Source organism: Asterias rubens, chromosome 14, assembly GCF_902459465.1.
Source record: "Asterias rubens chromosome 14, eAstRub1.3, whole genome shotgun sequence".
NCBI lineage: Eukaryota > Metazoa > Echinodermata > Asteroidea > Forcipulatida > Asteriidae > Asterias > Asterias rubens.
This window is the reverse complement of record NC_047075.1, coordinates 3,441,237-3,461,454: the sequence shown is the minus strand read 5'-3', so window position 1 is coordinate 3,461,454 and position 20,218 is coordinate 3,441,237. Positions and strand designations below refer to the sequence as shown.

Here is a 20,218-nt window from a genome sequence, read left to right as displayed (position 1 = left end):
GCGCGAGGTACCAGCCGACTTCATCGGTGAACCCACTTGCCCTTTCTGAGCTGTTGTTGTGTCATGCTGGTGACAGTTTGTGTCCGGAGGCGGCGCATGTGTGCAACGAGCACGGACCCTTGTGTTTATGAGAGAAATAGTCATAATTTGCCCTGAGGTTGCCGGGAGTAACATATGTACTCAAAATGCACAACTCGCTTGTGTTGGGGCTGTGTAAGATGAAAATAAAAAAATAGAGCGGGTTGTTGTGTGGGGCCTACAGATACAGATTTGAAAACTGTAACCATTCTAGAGTTTGGAAGTTTAAAGACAGTGGACACTTTTGGTAATTGTCAAAGACTAGTCTTCACAGTTGGTGTATCTCAACATATGCAAAAAATAACAAACCTGTGAAAATTTGAGCTCAATCGGGCGTCGAAGTTGCAAGATAATAATGAAAGAAAAAGCACACTTGTCAAACGAAGTTGTGTGCTTTCAGATGCTTGATTTCGAGACCTTGAAATCAAATTCGTGGAAAGTTTTACTTCTTTCTCGAAAACTACGTCACTTCAGAGGGAGCTGTTTCTCACAATGTTTAAAACTATCAACCTCTCTTCATTACTCGTAACCAAGAAAGGTTTTATGATGATAATTATTTTGAGTAATTACCAATAGTGTCCACTGCCTTAAACGAGTTATTCCCTTTTTGTTTGTTTATGTCTCTTGAAAACAAGAGCATTGGAATGAGTGTTGTGCCCACTGTTATAAAAATCAATGATGTTTTATCCCTAATTCATCATGTTTCTTGAAAACCAAAGGATTGGACTTAATGTACTCTTTCAAAAACCAAAGATGTACCATCTCTTTAAAATTTGTTCTTGATAACCAGAGGATTTGAAGAAATGTACTCATGATGTACCGTCCCTTTACGATATTTGTCTTGAAAGCTAGAGGGGATCCGAATGAATTGGAGTTGATAACCGTTATTATTCTAGGGTTGGGACATTTAAAGGCACTGGACAGTATTGGTAGTTGTCGAAGACCAGTATTCTCACTTGGTGTATCTCAACATATGCATAATATAACAAACCTGTGAAAATTTGAACGTTGCGAGATAATAATTTAAGAAAAAAACACCCTTGTCACCAAAAGTTGTGTGCTTCAGATGCTTGATTTCGGGACATCAAAATCTAATTCTGAGTTTTAAAATTCGAATTCTTGAAAAATTACTTCTTCTCGAAAGTATGTTACTTCAGATGAAGCCGTTTCTCACAATGTTTTATACTGGTTGCGTTCGTTTAGCTTCCCTGGGTCGACCCCGGTGTGTGGCGTTTTTTTTTCCCCAGGACAAACGTGTGTAATTATCTGCACACGTTCGTCCTGGAAAAAGAAAAGGCCACACACCGGGGTCGACCCAGGGAAGCTAAACGAACACACCCACTATCAACAGCTCTCCATTGCTTGTTACCAAGTAAGTTTTTATGCTAACAATTATTTTGAGTAATTACCAAAAGTGTCCAGCGCCTTTAACCGTTTAATCAATTTTTAAAAGAATCTTATTGTCTCTATGAAGAGAAGAATGTTGGAAATCGGTTTTGTTTTGTTTTTACAAATCCTTGACATTAATTTCTGATTTGCGGTTGAACAAAGAGTATTTGCCTCTAAGCAGGATTTGAACCAATGACTTCCAGACTGAGCTCTCCACCAACCGAGCTATCTAGCCCTTTGTTGGCTGTTTCCCTATTTTGTCAATATCTTTGTTTTAACTTGTTTCCCCCCCCCCCCCCCAAGGTTTGAGTTTCTGTATTATTTACCAATCAAATGACACTACCTTTGAGAAAATCTTTCCCAACTCTTTATCCAAATTGAGCGAGTTTAAGTTTGACCTAGCAGGGGGGAATATTTGTCATTGAGCATCAAAGACACTGCCCACATGCTGTGAAGTTATGCAGGGTAAATCCTGGGGAAAAAAATACCTCGCTATTATAACCATGGATGTCCGAAAACGCTAACACTGTATCTCAAATCTATGGCTCTCTAATTATTTGTTTTATTTGTTAAAGCAACCACAGTGTAAGTGCCCAGAAAAAATTGTTTTACTTAAGTATTTTTTGACAATGTACATTTAAGCACGTGAATTTAAGTATTTTGAACTTCTGTCGTGTAATTTGTGAGATGTTTTAACCAACCTCATTGAATTGAATTATAAGAGGGTTCCCCCAACACCCTGTGCATTTTTTTAGTGTCTTTTATAGTGGTTTATCTCATATTTACTTATTGTCGTCTTCTTATATAATGTTCCTTTGTACCCCGCGGTGGTGCAATTTTTGTGTATTATCTCTAGATAAAATACACAAAAATTAGACTAGAGGATTGGGAATGAATGTACTCCTCCAAAAACAAATTGAAAACTAGAGGATTGGAATAAATGTACTCTTCCCCCAAAAAACAACAATGTTATTATTGTGAAATCAGTATTCTCATTATTGTTAATAATAAATAATAATAATAATAAGACTTGTAATGCGCACATATCCATCCATCAAGGCGCAGTAAAACCAAAAACAAAAACAAAAACAAAACAAAAACAAAACACAACACAAAGAAAAACAGGCACAACAAAATTAGTCATTGAAAACCTGTGACATAAGATAAGTTTTGAGAAGGTTGTTGTCTTCATCATGTCTGTCTTTGTTCTAATTGTCGGTCCCTTCGTTCTTGTCCCCGTTTATTGTCTGTCCCCAGGCATCCCTACATAAGCCTCGGCTTCCAGATGATGCCTCCATACTCTATTTGTTTTATTTTTCTCACCCTCATTATTAATAGCTTTGTTTATTGGTTATTCCTTAAAAACATTGTCTGTACTCTAATTTCATGAAGTATGGAAATAAATATCAGGTTGAATGAATGTACATGTGCACCATCCCTTTATGATGTCCCTTGAAAAATATAGGTTTGGAATGAATGTAATCTTCCCAAACCAGTGATGTACCCCATCCTTTTATCGTTTCTTGAGTTGAAAGTTAGTGGATTGGTAAAAACATAGAGCAAGGATGTACTCTTCCAAAAACCAATGATGTATCATCCCTTCATTTCTCGTCCACTTGAGCAACCCCTATAAGATCCATTCTCCTAAACCGTTCCCAAGAGGAGCCTGCTGAAGTAAATTAGACCATGGCTGATGCGTAGATGTTTCACATGCTAAATGTGTCACCAGCTTACATACACAGCTGTAGTAGCCCCAACAATTGATAATGCATACCAATCCCTTAAAGGGAAGGTACACATTTGGTAATTGTCACAGACCAGTGTCTTCACTTGGTGTATCCCATCATAAGCATAAAATAACAAGCCTGTGAAAATTTGAGCTCAATTGGTCATCGGAGTTGCGAGAAAATGACGAAAGAAAAAACACCCTTGTTGGACGAATTTGTGTGCTTTCAGATAGGAATAAAAGACTTCTAGCTAGAAGTCTTTTATTATTTTAGTGAGAAATTACCTCTTTCTCAAAACTACGTTACTTCAGAGGGAGTCGTTTCCCACAATGTTTTATACTACCAACAGCTCCCCAATGCTCGTTACCAAGTCAGTTTTTAAGTTAATACTTGTTTTTAGTAATTACATTACAAACATTGTGAGAAACGGCTCTCTCCTAAGTAACAAAGTTTTTGAGAAAAAAGGTAATTTCCCACTTAAAGAATGAAAGACTTCAAGCCTGAAGCATTTTATTATGCATCTGAAATCACATAAAGTTGTGCAACAAGGGTATTTTTCTTACATTATTTTCTCTTAACTTGGATAACCAATTGAGCCCAAATTTTCACAGATTTGTTATTTTAATGCATGTTGAGAATACGGGGCCCAATTTCATTATGCTGCTTAAGCACAAAAATGAGCTAAGCAAAACAATAATTATGCTAACCAGAATAATGTTACTAGGTAAAACACCATGTCACATGTACAACTTGCGACTGCTACCCTGCTGGTTTTTGCTAAGCAGAGATTTTTTAAAAGCAGTATTTTCCGGGCCCATCTTAATAGAACTGCTTAAACAGCCAAGTTTGCTCAAAAAGTTTTCCGCTAAGCAGAAATGAGCAGGATACCAGTCACAATATTTTGCTTGTGACATTGAAGTTTGGCTGGTAACCACACTCTGGTAAGCGTAATTTTGTCATGTTCAGCGGCTCTATGAAATTGGGCCCTGGCCTTTCACAACCCAGGTCAAAATTCCAGTTGAACCTAGTTAATCAACTGGTTAAACTGGTTAGTGATCAAACTCATCCATTTTCCATATTAACCAACTGGTTTGGACTAGGTTTAACTGTGTTCAACTAGGTTGAAACTATAAACCAGTTGGTTTCTGTCCATTTTCCATATTTTAAACCAACTGGTTTTAACTGTGTTTAACTAGTTTATCAACTGGTTTTCTACTAGTTCCAGTTAAACCCAGTTTAACTAGGTTCAACTGGAATTTTGACCTGGGAACTGCCAAAGGTGTTCAGTGCCTTTAAAGGGCTTGCATACTTTTTGTGGGACACAAAACGCAAAATGTCCACAGATTTACACCGTTTGAAGATAATGAGAGTAGAAAGCTTGTGAACCTTAAAATATTACTTGCTGAGGTGATGTAGTTTTTTAGAAATGAGTAAAACAATGTCAATAATTTTCGTCTCCTGAGATGAAAGTTATTTTGTGACGTGTTTTACTCCAATCTACCATCGTTATCTTCAAACTGTGTAAGTTTGATGTAAAACTGTAGACATTGTGTTTTGTTGTCCTACATTAAGTATCAAGACCCTTTAAGCAGCGCTATGAAGTTGGTGCCTTGGTCTTTGATAATATTACCAAAGGTGTCCCTTTAAACATGTCCTACCACCCCGACATACATGTAACACGGTGGCATCTTCGTTGACATCTACAGTCGACCAGCACCAAATGTCAGCGGCTTTTAGATGCCAGCACACAAGTTTTTTTTTGTTGAGCAATTGGAGCAATTACAAACAGAGGAGACTGGATGTCTAGTATCGGACTCTCCGCTCTTTATCCTCTCTTGTGTAGCTTATGTTTGGGATGTGTGCTGCTGTGGTGATGGCTCATTGACGACTGGTCTCTCAGACTGACCTCTGGGAAACTTAGATGGGTGGGAAATACATATTTGGTTTGCGGTAACACCATGTGTGTGTCTACTTGCCAGGTAGACTTTGTTCTTTAGAGAACTGTCATTCTTTATATTCTACTACCGCAGAGTATGTTGTTGATTGAGAGATGAACTAAGTACATACTGTATAGGGGCTTTGCTTGGCAACAGACAGCGCAGGATAGAGTGAAACAGAGAATTGGTGAAGAGGCTTTCCTCATGGAGTAAAGTGAAATAGGCTAGATGACGACCGCAGAGTAAATTTTTGGAATCCGGGAGACTTCTTAGTAGTGAAAAGAACTGTTACTACTACCTGGTCAGATTGTAAAAAAAATTGGCTGGGATAACTACTTTAGCTTTTAGTGGATCGTTATTTACTTCACTACGTCGGAGTGAGTTCTTAATTGCTCTTAACGTTTCGACTAGGTTGCTCTAGTCATCATCAGGAGACGGGAATTATTTGGCCGAAGAGCATCCCCTGTGGCTTTGGGGCACTCTTTGGGCTTCGTCTGCGGTGTTTGAATGTGGACTTTGTTATAGAGGAATTGTGGCAGTAGCCTTTTGAGTGAGATGATGTATGGTGTGCATAACAGCACACAGAGATGGCAACGGGTATGTACTGTTCATAGAGTTATATATAAGAACTAGAGGGCGCACTGGCCTATATACGCGTTCCGGCATGCGCGCAGACGGCCATTTTCTAAGTTGGCAAAACTGGCATCTTACAGCGTGTGTTTGTGCGGCCATTTTGTAAGTTGAACAAACAGCATCGCGTGAGCGTTCAATAAAAAAAAAATCAAACGTGTATTTCATATTAAACGCGCGTGCAGAATGACGTGCTTGTCATCTTGCGGTCCTGTGGCGTTTGTGCACGAAGCATCACTCGTGCGCCCTCTAGTTCTTAATTATAACTCTATGGTACTGTTGAAAGTGTTTGTACTTTCATATTTTATCTTATTTTCCTCTTTTTTTTTTTTTGAGTGGAGTTATGCTACATCTTTTATTCAACAAACGATTTTGTTTATTTATAGGTTAAGTCATAGATTGGCGCAATTTTCTCCCTACTTAAGTCTGATATCCAGGGGGGGGGGTAGGTTCAGCAAAATGTTTTTTTTTTACAGGGAAATTCAAATGTGATTTTGCTTTTGACTGTCGACATTGTCTGTCGTACTCTCATATTTGATTGTAGCTTTGTTCATTTAGATGAACTTGGAGTTTTCAGGTACAGTCATAGATTTTAAACCAGGTGCAATTATCTTCCTACATGTACTTAAGTCTGATTACCAATTGTTTGGCCCTCAGAAATATTAGCAAAATTGTTTTTTTTAAGGGAAAAATCAAAATGGGATTTTGCTTTCAGTCCCTCTCTCTCTGACAAAATTGGTTTATAAGCTGACAACACGGGTTTGTCAGGAGTTCTCCTCTCACTTCTAAAATCGAGACTTCCTTCTTTGTCTTCTCTCCATTGGGTTCTTGGCTAGTACAGTGATTAAAGGAACTTAGCCTTGGATCAGTCGAGTTGGTCTTTAAAAAGCTTTTGTAACCGTTTGTTATAAAATGCATATGACTAGAGAGATATTTTAAAAGTAGAATATAATGATCCACGCAAGTATCACTCGAAATTGTGTGGTTTTCCTTTTACCTCGTCGACTAACACGGTCGGCCATTTATGGGAGTCAAATTTTTGACTCCCATAAATGGCAGACTGTGTTAGTTCGCAAAATAAAAGGAAAACCAGAAAATTTTGAGGCAAATTTGTGTGGATCATTTTATTCTACTTTTAAAATATCATTCTAACCATATATGCATTTTAAAGCAAACGGTTTCAAACGCTTTTCAAAGGCCAACTCGACTGATCCAAGGCAACGTGTTCCTTTAAGTTGGCTTTTTTCTTCTTTCTTCTTCCTTGGCTTACATCCTGAAACAAAATGAAATGTACGGTCTTGTGGGTTTTCCATCCAAATTCTAGCCATGCATCTTGTCCCTCATCATCAACCCACATACAGTCCATCATTACTCCTTCAGTCAAGATGACATTTGCTCCACCGCCTAACACCGCTTTGCAGAGTATAGTCAGACCACAACTGACTGAAGGATCTCTGTATCTCTGCAATCGTGGTAGCCCGCAGGAAAATTGCTTTGTTATTCTGTATGTTTTGTTTTTTTGCCGATGGATCATTGAGGCGGTATATTTTGTTGTCTGTCATCCAAGTATGAGGAGTATTTCCCTCTGGCTATGCTTGAATGGTAGGAAAAGTAGTTAGCTCTGCTACGTGCCTACGTGACAATGTGTGGCTTTTTTTTGTTTAATAGGGGGAGGGGAGGTTGGGGAAGATTTGTGAACAGTACACGTACATGGATGTCATTATCTTGGTCAAATTAAAGGCAGTGGACACTATTGGTAGGCCCTAATTGTCAAAGACTAGCCTTCACAGTTCGTGTGTCTCAACAATATGCATAAAATAACAAACCTGTGAAAATTTGAGCTCAATCGGTCATCGAAGTTGCGAGATAATAATGAAAGAAAAATAACCCTTGTCACACGAAGTTGTGTGCGTTTAGATGGTTGATTTCGAGACCTCAAGTTCTAAATCTGAGGTCTCTAAATCAAATTCGTGGAAAATTACTTCTTTCTCTAAAACTATGGCACTTCAGAGGGAGCCGTTTCTCACAATGTTTTATACCATCAACCTCTCCCCATTACTCGTCACCAAGAAAGGTTTATGGCAATAATTATTTTGAGTAATTACCAATAGCGTCGACTGCCTTTAATGCAGTCGACATAATCTAATGCATTATTCACTGATTGATTAACCAACTTATGTTTTGATCGATTGATTTATTGATTTATAATTCATGTATGTAATGGATGACCTGTGATGGTTATCAATACATTGTTTTGTATTAAGTAATTTGAATAAGACGTACATAATTCACCATCTTGTATTAAGACTGTTATTTTAGCCCTATCCCTTACCCTAACAAAGGACCCTATTTAGGTTCAGAAGAAGCTGGGTTCTTTTGTGCCATAATCTAGGGATACACAAAAATATATACAACCCAACTCTTACCTTCCCCAACCCTAACCCCGACCCCACCCCTAAACATGACCCTAACACTGCCAAACCATTACCCTCAACCTGCCCAACCGTAACCCTTTTCCTGCCTAACCCCAACTCTAACCCTTACAGACACTGCCCAACCGTAATCCCTTTACCATCACCCTGCCAAACCCTAATCCTTACCCCAACCCTTTACCATCACCCTGCCAAACCCTAATCCTTACCCCAACCTTTTACCATCATTCTGCCAAACCCTAATCCTCACCCCAACCCCAACCCCAACCCTTAACCATCACCCTGCCAAACCCTAATCCTTACCCCAACCCTTAACCATCACCCTGCCAAACCCTAATCCTTACCCCAACCCTTTACCATCACCCTGCCAAACCCTAATCCTTACCCCAACCCTTTACCATCACCCTGCCAAACCCTAATCCTTACCCCAACCTTTTACCATCATTCTGCCAAACCCTAATCCTCACCCCAACCCCAACCCTTTACCATCACCCTGCCAAACCCTAATCCTTACCCCAACCTTTTACCATCATTCTGCCAAACCCTAATCCTCACCCCAACCCCAACCCTTAACCATCACCCTGCCAAACCCTAATCCTTACCCCAACCCTTAACCATCACCCTGCCAAACCCTAATCCTTACCCCAACCCTTTACCATCACCCTGCCAAACCCTAATCCTTACCCCAACCCTTTACCATCACCCTGCCAAACCCTAATCCTTGCCCCAACCCTTTACCATCACCCTGCCAAACCCTAATCCTTACCCCAACCCTTTACCATTACCCTGCAAAACCCTAATCCTTACCCCAACCCTTTACCATTACCCTGCCAAACCCTAATCCTTACCCCAACCCTTTACCATCACCCTGCCAAACCCTAATCCTTACCCCAACCCTTTACCATCACCCTGCCAAACCGTAATCCTTACCCCAACCCTTTACCATCACCCTGCCAAATCCTAATCCTTACCCCAACCCTTTACCATCACCCTGCCAAACCGTAATCCTAACCCCCAACCCTTTACCATCACCCTGCCAAACCGTAATCCTTACCCCAATCCTTTACCATCACCCTGCCAAACTGTAATCCTTACCCCAACCCTTTACCATCACCCTGCCAAACCCTAATCCTTACCCCAACCCTTTACCATCACCCTGCCAAACCCTAATCCTTACCCCAACCCTTTACCATCACCCTGCCAAACCCTAATCCTTACCCCAACCCTTTACCATCACCCTGCCAAACCCTAATCCTTACCCCAACCCTTTACCATCACCCTGCCAAACCCTAATCCTTACCCCAACCCTTTACCATCACCCTGCCAAACCCTAATCCTTACCCCAACCCTTTACCATCACCCTGCCAAACCCTAATCCTTACCCCAACCCTTTACCATCACCCTGCCAAACCCTAATCCTTACCCCAACCCTTTACCATCACCCTGCCCAACCCTTACCGTCACCCTTGTTTTTGTCTTTCTGTAGTTACAATGTTTTTTTTTAGCTTGCGTATAAACTTGATACCAGTTTCCCGGAAATAATATTTCTATCAGAAATAATTATTTCCTGTATGTGAGGAAATTGTTGCCAACTGAATCTGCTCTTGAGTATATTTTGATAACGGCAATTAATGTAAGCCTTTGATTTTTCTGGTATTCTGGACCAAAATTTGTTGCTGTTCGGCCAAAGCATCATAAAATGAAACACTGAGGTCTTTCTACTGTTTTTCACAAATCATCATTTCACTGTTCCCTCAGCTTTTTCTTATTAAAGGCAGTCGACACTATTGCCAATTGTCAAAGACCAGCCTTCACAGTTGGTGTATCTCAACATATAATGCATAAAATAACTAACCTGTGAAAATTTGAGATCAATCTGTCATTAAAGTTGCGAGATAAAAATGAAATAAAAAAACATCCTTGTCACACGAAGTTGTGTGCGTTTAGATGGTCGATTTCGAGACCTCAAGTTCTAAATCCGAGGTGTCAAAATCAAATTCGTGGAAAACTACTTCTTTCTCGAAAACTATGGCACTTCAGAGGGAGCCGTTTCTCACAATGTTTTATACCATCAACCTCTCCCCATTACTCGTTACCAAGAAAGGTTTTATGCTAATAAATATTTTGAGTAATTACCAATAGTGCCCACTGCCTTTAAAAGCAGTGTATCCTTTCGGTAATTACTCCATAAGTTTATGACCATACAAACAAAACTGACTTGGTAAAGAGCGCTGGAGAGGTTAACTTTTTACCCAAACATTTGAATCTGAGAAAGACTTCAGGCATGAAGCATTTCTCACGCATCTGAAAGCACCGAATTCATTGTTTATTCATTGAAAAACATTGTTTATTTTCTATGATGACAAAATTTTCTCATGTTTGATATTTTATGCACATGTTGGTCTTTGACATTTACCAAATAGTATACGCTGCCTTTGGCATTATAGAGACAAAATTGTCAACATATGCAACCAAAGTACCGTAGGGCCATTGCAACCAGACAGATCGCTCGCTGCAGGGTTTACATGGTGAGACTGGTGCTGTGATATTTTGGGATCGTCCAAAAAATCATCTCTCTTTTTTTCCAGTGGCTTTCAGCAAAGCTTTCAGCCACAATTCTTAATGTTCATTTTTGAATTGCATCGAAAAAAGTAAAACAAGCCCAGTGTTCAACCAAACAAAAAATGCAATGCCTTTATGAATGAGACGCCATTAACTCCGTGCCGTTTAATAATGCCACGCCAAATTTCCTCATTAAAGTAGGTTTATTTGGGATTTGTTAACATCTGCTCTTGTCGTACTCTCTTGTTGAGAAATACCTACATGTTGGGAAAAACACCTGTCTTTTATTAATTTAAATACACTTTCCTAACTGCGCTACTTCAAGTTGTGCTCTCTTTGTTCTTATTACATTTGCATCTAGATCTGTCATTCAAAGGCACTGGACACTATTGGTAATTACTCAAAATAATTGTTAACATGAAAACTTCCTCGGTAACAAGCAATGGAGAGCTGTTGATAGAAACGGCTTCCTCTGAGGTAAAAGAAGTAATTTTCCACTAAAGTGTTTGGATTTGATTTTGAGACCTCAGAATTAGATTTTGAGATCCCGAAATCAAGCATCTGAAAGCACACAATTTTCGTTTGGCAAGGGTGTTTTTTCTTTCATTATTATCTTGCAACTTCAACGACCGATTGAGCTCAAATTTTCACAGATTTGTTATTTCATGCATATGTTGAGATACACCAAGTGAGAAGACTAGTCTTTGACAAACAATAGTGTCCACTGTCTTTAATCGATAAAAAATACTGCAGCTTTGGCTAGTGTATTGGCTAGTGTAATCTACTTGCTGGGTAGATTTTGTTTTTTTGAGAGCTTGTCTTGCTATATAGAACATCTATCTGTTCAAGCTAGAATTAAATTCAAAATTCTCCTTTTAACTTTTCAATGTTTGCAAGGCACAGCCCCGATTTATCTCCAGGACCTAGTTCACAAATACATTCCTTCGAGAAATTTACGCTCTAAGTCAAAGTCTCTTCTTGTCATTTCCACCCCTGTTACAAAACCTTATGGTGCTCGCTCTTTCCAAGTAGCTGCAGCTGAACTGTGGAATGGCTTACCCGAGTCTGTCAAGGATGCTTCCACAGTTGACACATTCAAAAAACGCCTTAAAACTCATCTTTTCAACGCTTTTCAGTAACTTTCTTTGATGGTTCTTTCTTCCTTTGTTTTGTTTTCCTTAAAGCGCATAGGGACTTTGTTTTAGTGATATGCGCCATATAAATACGGTTTATTATTATTATTATTATATATTCTACTACCGCAGAGTATATTTTCGGACTTTGGGAGACTTCTCTCTTGGTAACCCAGGGTGATTTCCTACCCTCTGCCCAGGTAGTTGTTGATAAGGTGCGCAGTTTTTTTTTTCAGATCTGAGAAGTCTACCAAAGTCTACTTTAAAGACACTCGACACTGTTGGAAATTCTCAAAGACTTGTCTTCTTACGTGGTGTATCTCAACATATGCATAAAATAACAAACCTGTGAAAATTTGAGCTCAATCTGTCAATCGGTCGTCGAAGTTGCGAGATAATAATGAAAGAAAAAACACCCTTGTCACACGAAGTTGTGTGCTTTCAGATGCTTGATTTCGAGACCTCAAATTCTAAATCTGAGGTCTTTAATCAAATTTGCGGAAAATTACTTCTTTCTCGAAAACAACGTCACTTCAGAGGGAGCCGTTTCTCACAATGTTTTACACTATCAACCTCTCCCCATTACTTGTTACCAAGTAAGATTTTTATGCTAATAATTATTTTGAGTTATAACCAATAGTGTCCACTTCCTTTAAAGAAGAACTCTCTGACAATGACGGTTCATTTATGAATGTTCTCTTTTTTTTCTTTTTTTGCAGGGGTCTGTGAGAGCCAAGATGGCTGCCCACAGCAGTGACCTCAGAGAAAAGGTCATCGGTAAGCTGCGTGACAACAATGGACCAATGGAAACCCTCGCCCTTGCCCGCTCCTTGGGCTTGAACACACGGAAGCAGATTAATCCAACGCTGTACAAAATGCAACAGCAGGGCACCATCTTAAAGGTGTCAGACTCCCCACCCAAGTGGGGTCTCAAACACGAGGTCACGCTGGGTCATGAATCTTTGGTCACAGGTCAAAATTCACCCCTGCATAGTTCCCACATGCAGTGCGACATGAATGAAACGGAAGACGACTTGCCTAGTTTGGAATATGTAAATAATATCGGAACGGGTGAAAGCGCCCAACAAGGGATGGATGGTTCCTTTAATCTGCATAATGACGCTGTCTCGCGACACACCTCAGATAAAAGGATGTACCATCAAGACGAGCGCACAGTGCAATATAAATCCTCCCCCATGAGAGATAATGAGCAAGGCCCACTCTGCTATGGAGCAGCACCGGCAGCTGCCTACACTAAGGGTGATTCCATTTCAGAGATGGGTGCGAGAGGGAGTCAAGCTGACTTGTACTGCGCACCTGGTAGCAACGACGTACAGATGGGTCCTGCCCCGTCCTCATCCAGTTCCAGCGATGATATGGAGAGTTTGGACCAACACGACGGAGTCAGCAATGGGCTTCCAAATACGCCGACCATTGCAGAGGCTATCGAGTTCCTGAAGCCTTCCATAGCGCAGCCAGAGAATAGAAACAACATGAACTACAAGTTGCTGTCCGCACTCTGCCAACAGAAGGACCCCATCCACTCCAATGAGCTGGCGAAGCTTGTTGGTTATCGATCCAAGAAGGACATCAACCCGACCTTGTTCGGGATGCAGAAGCAAGGTCTTGTCAGAAAAGTATCAGAATCACCTCCTCTCTGGGTGGTAACACACCATGGGAGGCAGTCAATGGTGAGTGGGGAACCATCTGGCCAGCCACAGGGACAGCAGCGCCAGTTTCCAAAATCTCAGGGCGGGGTCTCTGGGAGTTCCACACAGCAGCGCCAGACACAGCATCTGCAGCAGCAACAGCACCAGCAGCATCAGCAGCGGCAGTACCAGACATCCCAGCACAGGAACATGAGAGGTCCTCCCACGACAAACAGCAACCAGTCCTGGCAGTCCGGGTGGGTACCCCCGACACCAGCTACCCTGATTCAGGGTAACCACAACGATAGATTCCAAGGAAATACAAACGGCCCTAGTATGCAGAGGCCAGGAGATGGTTTCCACGATGACAATGCCTGGATGATGGACCAGGAGAGCCAGTCGCAAGACTCTACAGAATCAAATGGTGCAATACCACCTTCTGCACCCAGTGAGTTTGAGTCTTACCAAGACCAGCAACACCCACCGATTCCTCAATATGAGAGCAGAGGATCCCCTCAACCAAACAGTGACCTGGCTGAGCAAATCCAAAAGGCTCTGTCCAGCGGGGATCCCTTATCAACGATGGACATCGCTCTCGCCATCGGATGCAAAAATGCGCGAGACATCAATCCGACAGTTTACACCATGCAACGAAACAAGCTCCTAGAACGAGTGAAAGATTCTCCTCCAGTCTGGAAGCTGTCTTCGGCCGGAATGGAACTTGCAAGGAGCAACACTTCGCCTGACCTCACTGCAGCCGGCAGACCCCCTCCAAGTCCCCAAGAGCTTTTCCAAAAGAACACTAGCTGGAGAACTAGTAACAACGGCCAGGCATCCGTTCCAAATTTCCACGCTCAGAGTGCCGGCAACAGTCAAGCAATGGTGCCGTCCCACATGGCAAAGGGCCAATCTCCTATGGTGACCCATAGTAGCGGACCTGTTGCTTCCCACAATGCAGCTGGGGCAACAATGAGTAGCGAAATGTTTGGTGCTATCAATAAGAACCCGATCAGCGCGCTTACTGAGTACGCCCAGTCCAGGCACTTACCGGTCACTATCGAGATGGTCAACCAACAAGGACCTCCTCATAATCCAAGGTAAAAAATTAATTAATTCGAGTCGGATTACATCACTATAACAATTATAGATTTTTGTTTAAATTTTGCATCAGGGTTAAAGGCAGTGGACACTATTGGTAATTACTAGAAATAATTATTAGCATAAAAACTTACTCGTTAAAGATTAATTGGGAGCTGTTGATAGTATAAAACATTGTGAGAAACGGCTCCCTCTGAAGTAATGTAGTTTTCGAGAAAGAAGTAATTTTCCACGAATTTGATTTCGAGACCTCAGATTTAGATTTGAAATCAAGCGTCTGAACGCACACTTCAGAGAGCGTCTGTGTGACAAGGGTGTTTTTTTCTTTCATTATTATCTCGCAACTTCAACGACCAACTTTCACAGGTGTGTTTTTTTATGCATATGTTGAGATACACCAAGTGAGAAGACTGGTCTTTGATAATTACCAATAGTGTCCAGTGTCTTTAAGATTATAGTTTGTTTTTACCCTTTAGGCCCTTGTCACACGAGGCAATCTTTTGTGGTCAACTTGGGGGCAACCACCACCAGTACATGCTGCAGGACCACTTTGGTATCACATTTTTCAAACAATGTCTTACGATCCACTAATATGTGAACATTCAAATGCGAATGGATTCTCTTTGTGGAGATTGCGGGGAACTGGTTGCCTGTTATTTACCACGAGTGTGACATGGGCCTAACACTAATGTTAATCATTGCGGATCCAGCGCTCGAACACAGGATTTGAATTGCCTCTATCCATCAGGCTAGCTCGGTGGTCTAGTGGTAAGACATCTGCTCTAGGATTGCAACGGTCGTGGGTTTGAATCCCACCACGGTGATTTGCTGATGGATTTTGTTTCTTACAGAACTTGGCGAAAGTAGGCATTGGTATCATCCCCTAGTAGCCTTGCTGGTTGAGCAGGATGCACTACTTTCCCAACTTTTTATGAAGCAATTATCATGGCCGAGTGGTTAAGAGCACCGGATTCAAGTTCTGGTGTTTGATCAGCAGTGAGTGTGAGTTTGAATCCCCAGTCGTGACACTTGCTACGTAAAATTGGGGAGGTAGTGCTTTCTGCTCTACCGGCCAGGCTTCGGATTGATGATACCCAAGCCTAGATTCGTATGGACTGTAACGGGGGTAACCCTGTTTCAGCCCTAGGAGTTGGTGGCAACGGCCTCTGGAAAAAGAAATTGTAGCCCACACCTTGAAGTGGCCTTCAGGCCTTGTGTGTCTGGCAACTTGCATTATAAAAAGTTAAAATAAAATTTAGTGCCTTGCTTTAGTGCACAATTGTGTCATGACAATTATTTGATCCCACACTCTGCTGCTGACAACACCAGAGATACGGTCCGGTTATCTAGACTCCTCGGCCACGACACACCGTGCAGCTGATGCTCAAGGTGCCTAAATATAGATAAATCGTGTAAGATTTGTGAATTTTGTTGTATTACTTCTTTCGTTTAGGTTTACATTCTGTGCTGTCGTTGGCAACAATTACTTCCCCCAAATCACCAGCCGAAGCAAGAAAGATGGCCGCCGGGAAGCTGCGGATATCGCGCTACGGACCCTGATAGCAGAGGGAAGCTACCAGCCGAAAATGAGTACCGGCCCACTTGAAGCGGTATGTATGTTTTCCAACTAATCGTTTTGATAAAATAACGACAAGTTGTGTTTATTATTTTACATTGTTTGGGGTTTTGATAAAAAAAAAACTGTACAGTTTGGTGGATGACAACATAAAGAAGCTAATTTGTTTGAAAACTTGTAGGTGTTTTACTTTTGTTTTGTACTTTGGATGATTTTAGAAATGAAGAAGTAAAAACTATTATACAGTTTCCAGGTCATTCTAAATTAATCAAATTAATATTCTGGAATGAACTGAAAAATCTCTGTACAAAAACATACTGACCATCTACATGTATATTTGAAATGTGACACCATCAAAATTTGTTTGGGTGTGAGTAACAATTGCACTTGAAAGGTATCAAACACAGTGGCGTTTTACACCATTTTAATGTGAGGCTATAAGTTTGTATTTTTTAAGCCACCCTTATGAAAACTCTATCTTTTGGAAATTGAGTGGAAAGAAAATCATAGTTTGACATTGGAGCCCCTCTTTCTACCTATTATTATTATTATTCTTATTCCGCCCAGGTAGTAGTTAAAAAGCAGGGCAGTTCGTTTCAGAACTAAGAAGTCTCGAAAATTCTGAAATTCTACGCTGCGGTAGTAGAATAGTATACAAATATTGTGTGGCTCAGAGTGGAATGGGAGGAATATTATCGCGGCGGCGCTGTACTGCTCAAAAACATTGAATGGGAAATGCTATTCCCCATGGGCGAATAGGTCTTTTTGATCGCCGGTGCGGATGGGAGTAATAGTGAATGTCACGTTAAGTAAGTTCCACCAATCAAATGACAAGGATCTGTTTGTCAGTTATATAATAGAATGTAAAGCAAGACATGTTCTCAAAAGAACATAATCTTCACATGGTGTTAATACCGCAAACCAAATATTTATTGATACCTCACCATGCAATGCCTGAAATCCCATATATTCATAACATTTGTGATTTTATGTGGGTTTTTTTTGCTTCTTTTTTTCTCTCATTCTACACACATACAGTCCTCAGGTGGCTCGACCACATTCTATGACCACATGGCCGGTTTGAGTCATCAAGCATTTAATTCCATAGCAGCAAGTATACCCGATAACATCAGTGGGCGTAAAGTACTAGCTGCATTGATCATGAAGACAGGAGAGGCAGACAAGGGGAGAGTCATCAGCCTTGGAACAGGTAAGGGTCCTTATCCTTTGTACCTGAGTCATCCGCGCATGTCCCTGCATCCGAGTTTCAAAGTTTTAGGGCGGCTTTCAGACTTCTTGATAGCGAAAATGACAAGTACATGTAGGCGGCTTTGCTCCCAAACGATCTCAATAAGCCTCCCTATGGGATTTTTGTGCACAGATCTGTCGGTGAGAAAATCAAAAGTTACAACGGGTCAAATCGACCCAAAATTTCCTCTTGTACAAAACTTAGTGCTATGGGGATTTTCAAAGCGAGGCTAGAGGCCAGGGAGTGGACCTGACACCCCCCCCACCCCCCCCCCCCCTTATCTCGAGTTAGGGCAAGTTACTTAGGACTATAGCGTTAAGTACTTAATAGCTCTTAAAGAATCCTAATCTTTTTGGAATCCACCCAAAGTCATATTAATCCAGAGGTTCAAATCCCACTCTAGTCAAGTAGGCCTATCTGTTCAACCCAAAATCATGTTTTACTTATCCAGTCAGTTTCCCTTGTGATTTATTATTTGATAACGTTTATTTACAGTTATGTTTCATATGTTTTGTAGATCATAGCAATTAAAGTGAAGTACCTTTGGATAGACTTACCATCTGGGATCTACTTCTAGATTTCCTGCTGCATAGACACAGCATGCTTTTTACAAAGAAGAACATTTTTGCTATTAAAGACGAGCATGACAAAAAGTAAACCCCAAAATTGTTCATCTCTGCCACGAAACGCTTAAAAGGCAGTGGACACTATTGGTAATTACTAAAAATTATTATCAGCTCTCCATTGCGTGTTACCAAGTAGAGTTTTTATGCTAGTATATATTTTGAGTATTTCCCAAACTGGTCCAGTGCCTTTAATGAAAGTAGGAATTTTGTCCCTCTCCATAATTTTTACTTTTTAAATGCTTTCTTTTCTCGAGCTGTGCACACTTTGTGCCAGTGGGAAGTCCAGACTACGCAGGGTAAACATGTGATGTCACGAGAAACATCACCAGTTATAATATTTCCCAAGCATTCTATTTCTGGTCCTTGAGAGTTAGTTTTGCCCGTGGCGCGGCGGGGCATCACTCTGTACTGCCTGTGGTGTGTGGTATTTGCTGTGGAATGTTTAGAATGTTTCATGCCTGTATGGCTGGCCAGGTAGGCTGGCAGAGTTAAAGCTAGGGTCATGGATTTGGTAAATACTCCGAAAGAATTGATGACCCTTTAAAACTTACGTGGTGAAGCTCTGCAGCTGTTGTTAGTGTAAATTAATTTGGGAAAGGATGCACTTTGTAGTTAAAGGCAGTGGACGCTATTGGTAATTACTCAAAATATTTTTTAGCATAAAAACTTACTTGGTAACAAGTAATGGGGAGAGGTTGATGGTATAAAACATTGTGAGAAACGGCTCCCTCTGAAATAACATAGTTTTCGAGAGCAAAGATTTAGATTTTGAGGTCTCAAAATCAAGCATCTGAAAGCACACAACTTTGTGTGACAAGGGGTGTTTTTTTATTTCATTCATATCTCTCAACTTCGACGACCAATATTGAGCTCAAATTTTCACAGGTTTCTTATTTTATGCATAATTTGAGATACACCAAGTGGGAAGACTGGTCTTTGACAATTACCAGTAGTGTCCTGTGTCTTTAATATGGTTTGGATCATATTTGTTCATTCCAAATACATTTGAATCTAAAAGAAACAATTCATGCTTTCGTTTCTGAAGGTTGGTGTCCATGTGAATGCCACATCTAGAGATGCGATTGGTACTTGTTAATTGTCACCTTACTTAACGTAGAAGGCTTTGTACATTTTTGTGTAATACTGTGACTGTTAGTTGCCGTTGTCTTAGACATTGTATTTAGCTGATCGAAAATTTCACATGTGACTATTGTATCTTTCCTTACAATTTTGCCTGTACAGCATTATTATTATTATGAAGAGTTTTTTTTTTTTAATCTATGACCGTACCTTTAAGGCACTTCAGATGCCCAGTTAGTGCTCTAATAACATTTAAACTGAGGACATGACCTGCGTCTTTCAGTCTGAGTGGGTCAAACATACAAACATCCATTTATAAATGTATTAAAGGGAAGGTACAATTACTCAAAACAAATTTTAACTTAAAAACTGACTTGGTAAATTTCATTTAGACCACAGCGCTTTAAACGAACAATAGCAATGCAGATAATACAACAAATGATAAATAAAGCAATAAACAGACACTAAGGAAAAAGATGTTTTTTAAGTGCTTTCTTGAAAATAGGCAGTGAAATTGAGGTGCGTATTGTGATGGGAAGATGGTTCCACAGTCCTGGAGCGGCTAAGGAAAATGAAACGTGTTCCTTTAAATGATTTGGGGGTTGAACAAAGACAAGTTGACTAGAGCGTGATTTGACCCAATGACCTCCTGATTAGTGTTCTTATAGGCACTCTACCAAATGAGCTATTTAGCAGTATGTTGGCGGTCTCCTTATTTTGTCATTATCATTGTTTAGGGGTGCCAGTCATTAACTAAAAATTAAAATTAAACAATAATATTGGTATATTTATACCAGTTTATTTTATTCCATTTTAATCCATACCATTCCTGTATAATACCTAAAATTAACACGACGTAGTATACCTAAAATTAACACTGGCGTGTCATGGCTGAGCGGTTAAGAGCACCGGATTCCAGCTCTGGTGTTTGATCAGCAGGGTGTGGGTTGGAATCTCGGTCATGACACTTGCTACGTAACATTGGGGAGGTAGTGCTTTCTGCTCTACCGGCTAGGCTTCGGACTGATGATACCCAAGCCCTACATCCGTAT

The 20,218-nt window shown here is 40.6% G+C and overlaps 1 protein-coding gene across 1 annotated transcript in view; it reads left to right on the top strand.

The window, feature by feature from the left end:
- LOC117299563 (double-stranded RNA-specific adenosine deaminase-like) overlaps positions 1 to 20,218 on the top strand; it is a 55,982-nt gene that overhangs the window by 26,788 nt on the left and 8,976 nt on the right. The window contains exons 2-4 of the mRNA XM_033783113.1: positions 12,608 to 14,634; positions 16,089 to 16,245; positions 17,250 to 17,421. Coding sequence (XP_033639004.1) covers positions 12,608 to 14,634; positions 16,089 to 16,245; positions 17,250 to 17,421 — 2,356 coding nt within the window. The remainder of the gene's footprint in view (positions 1 to 12,607; positions 14,635 to 16,088; positions 16,246 to 17,249; positions 17,422 to 20,218) is intronic.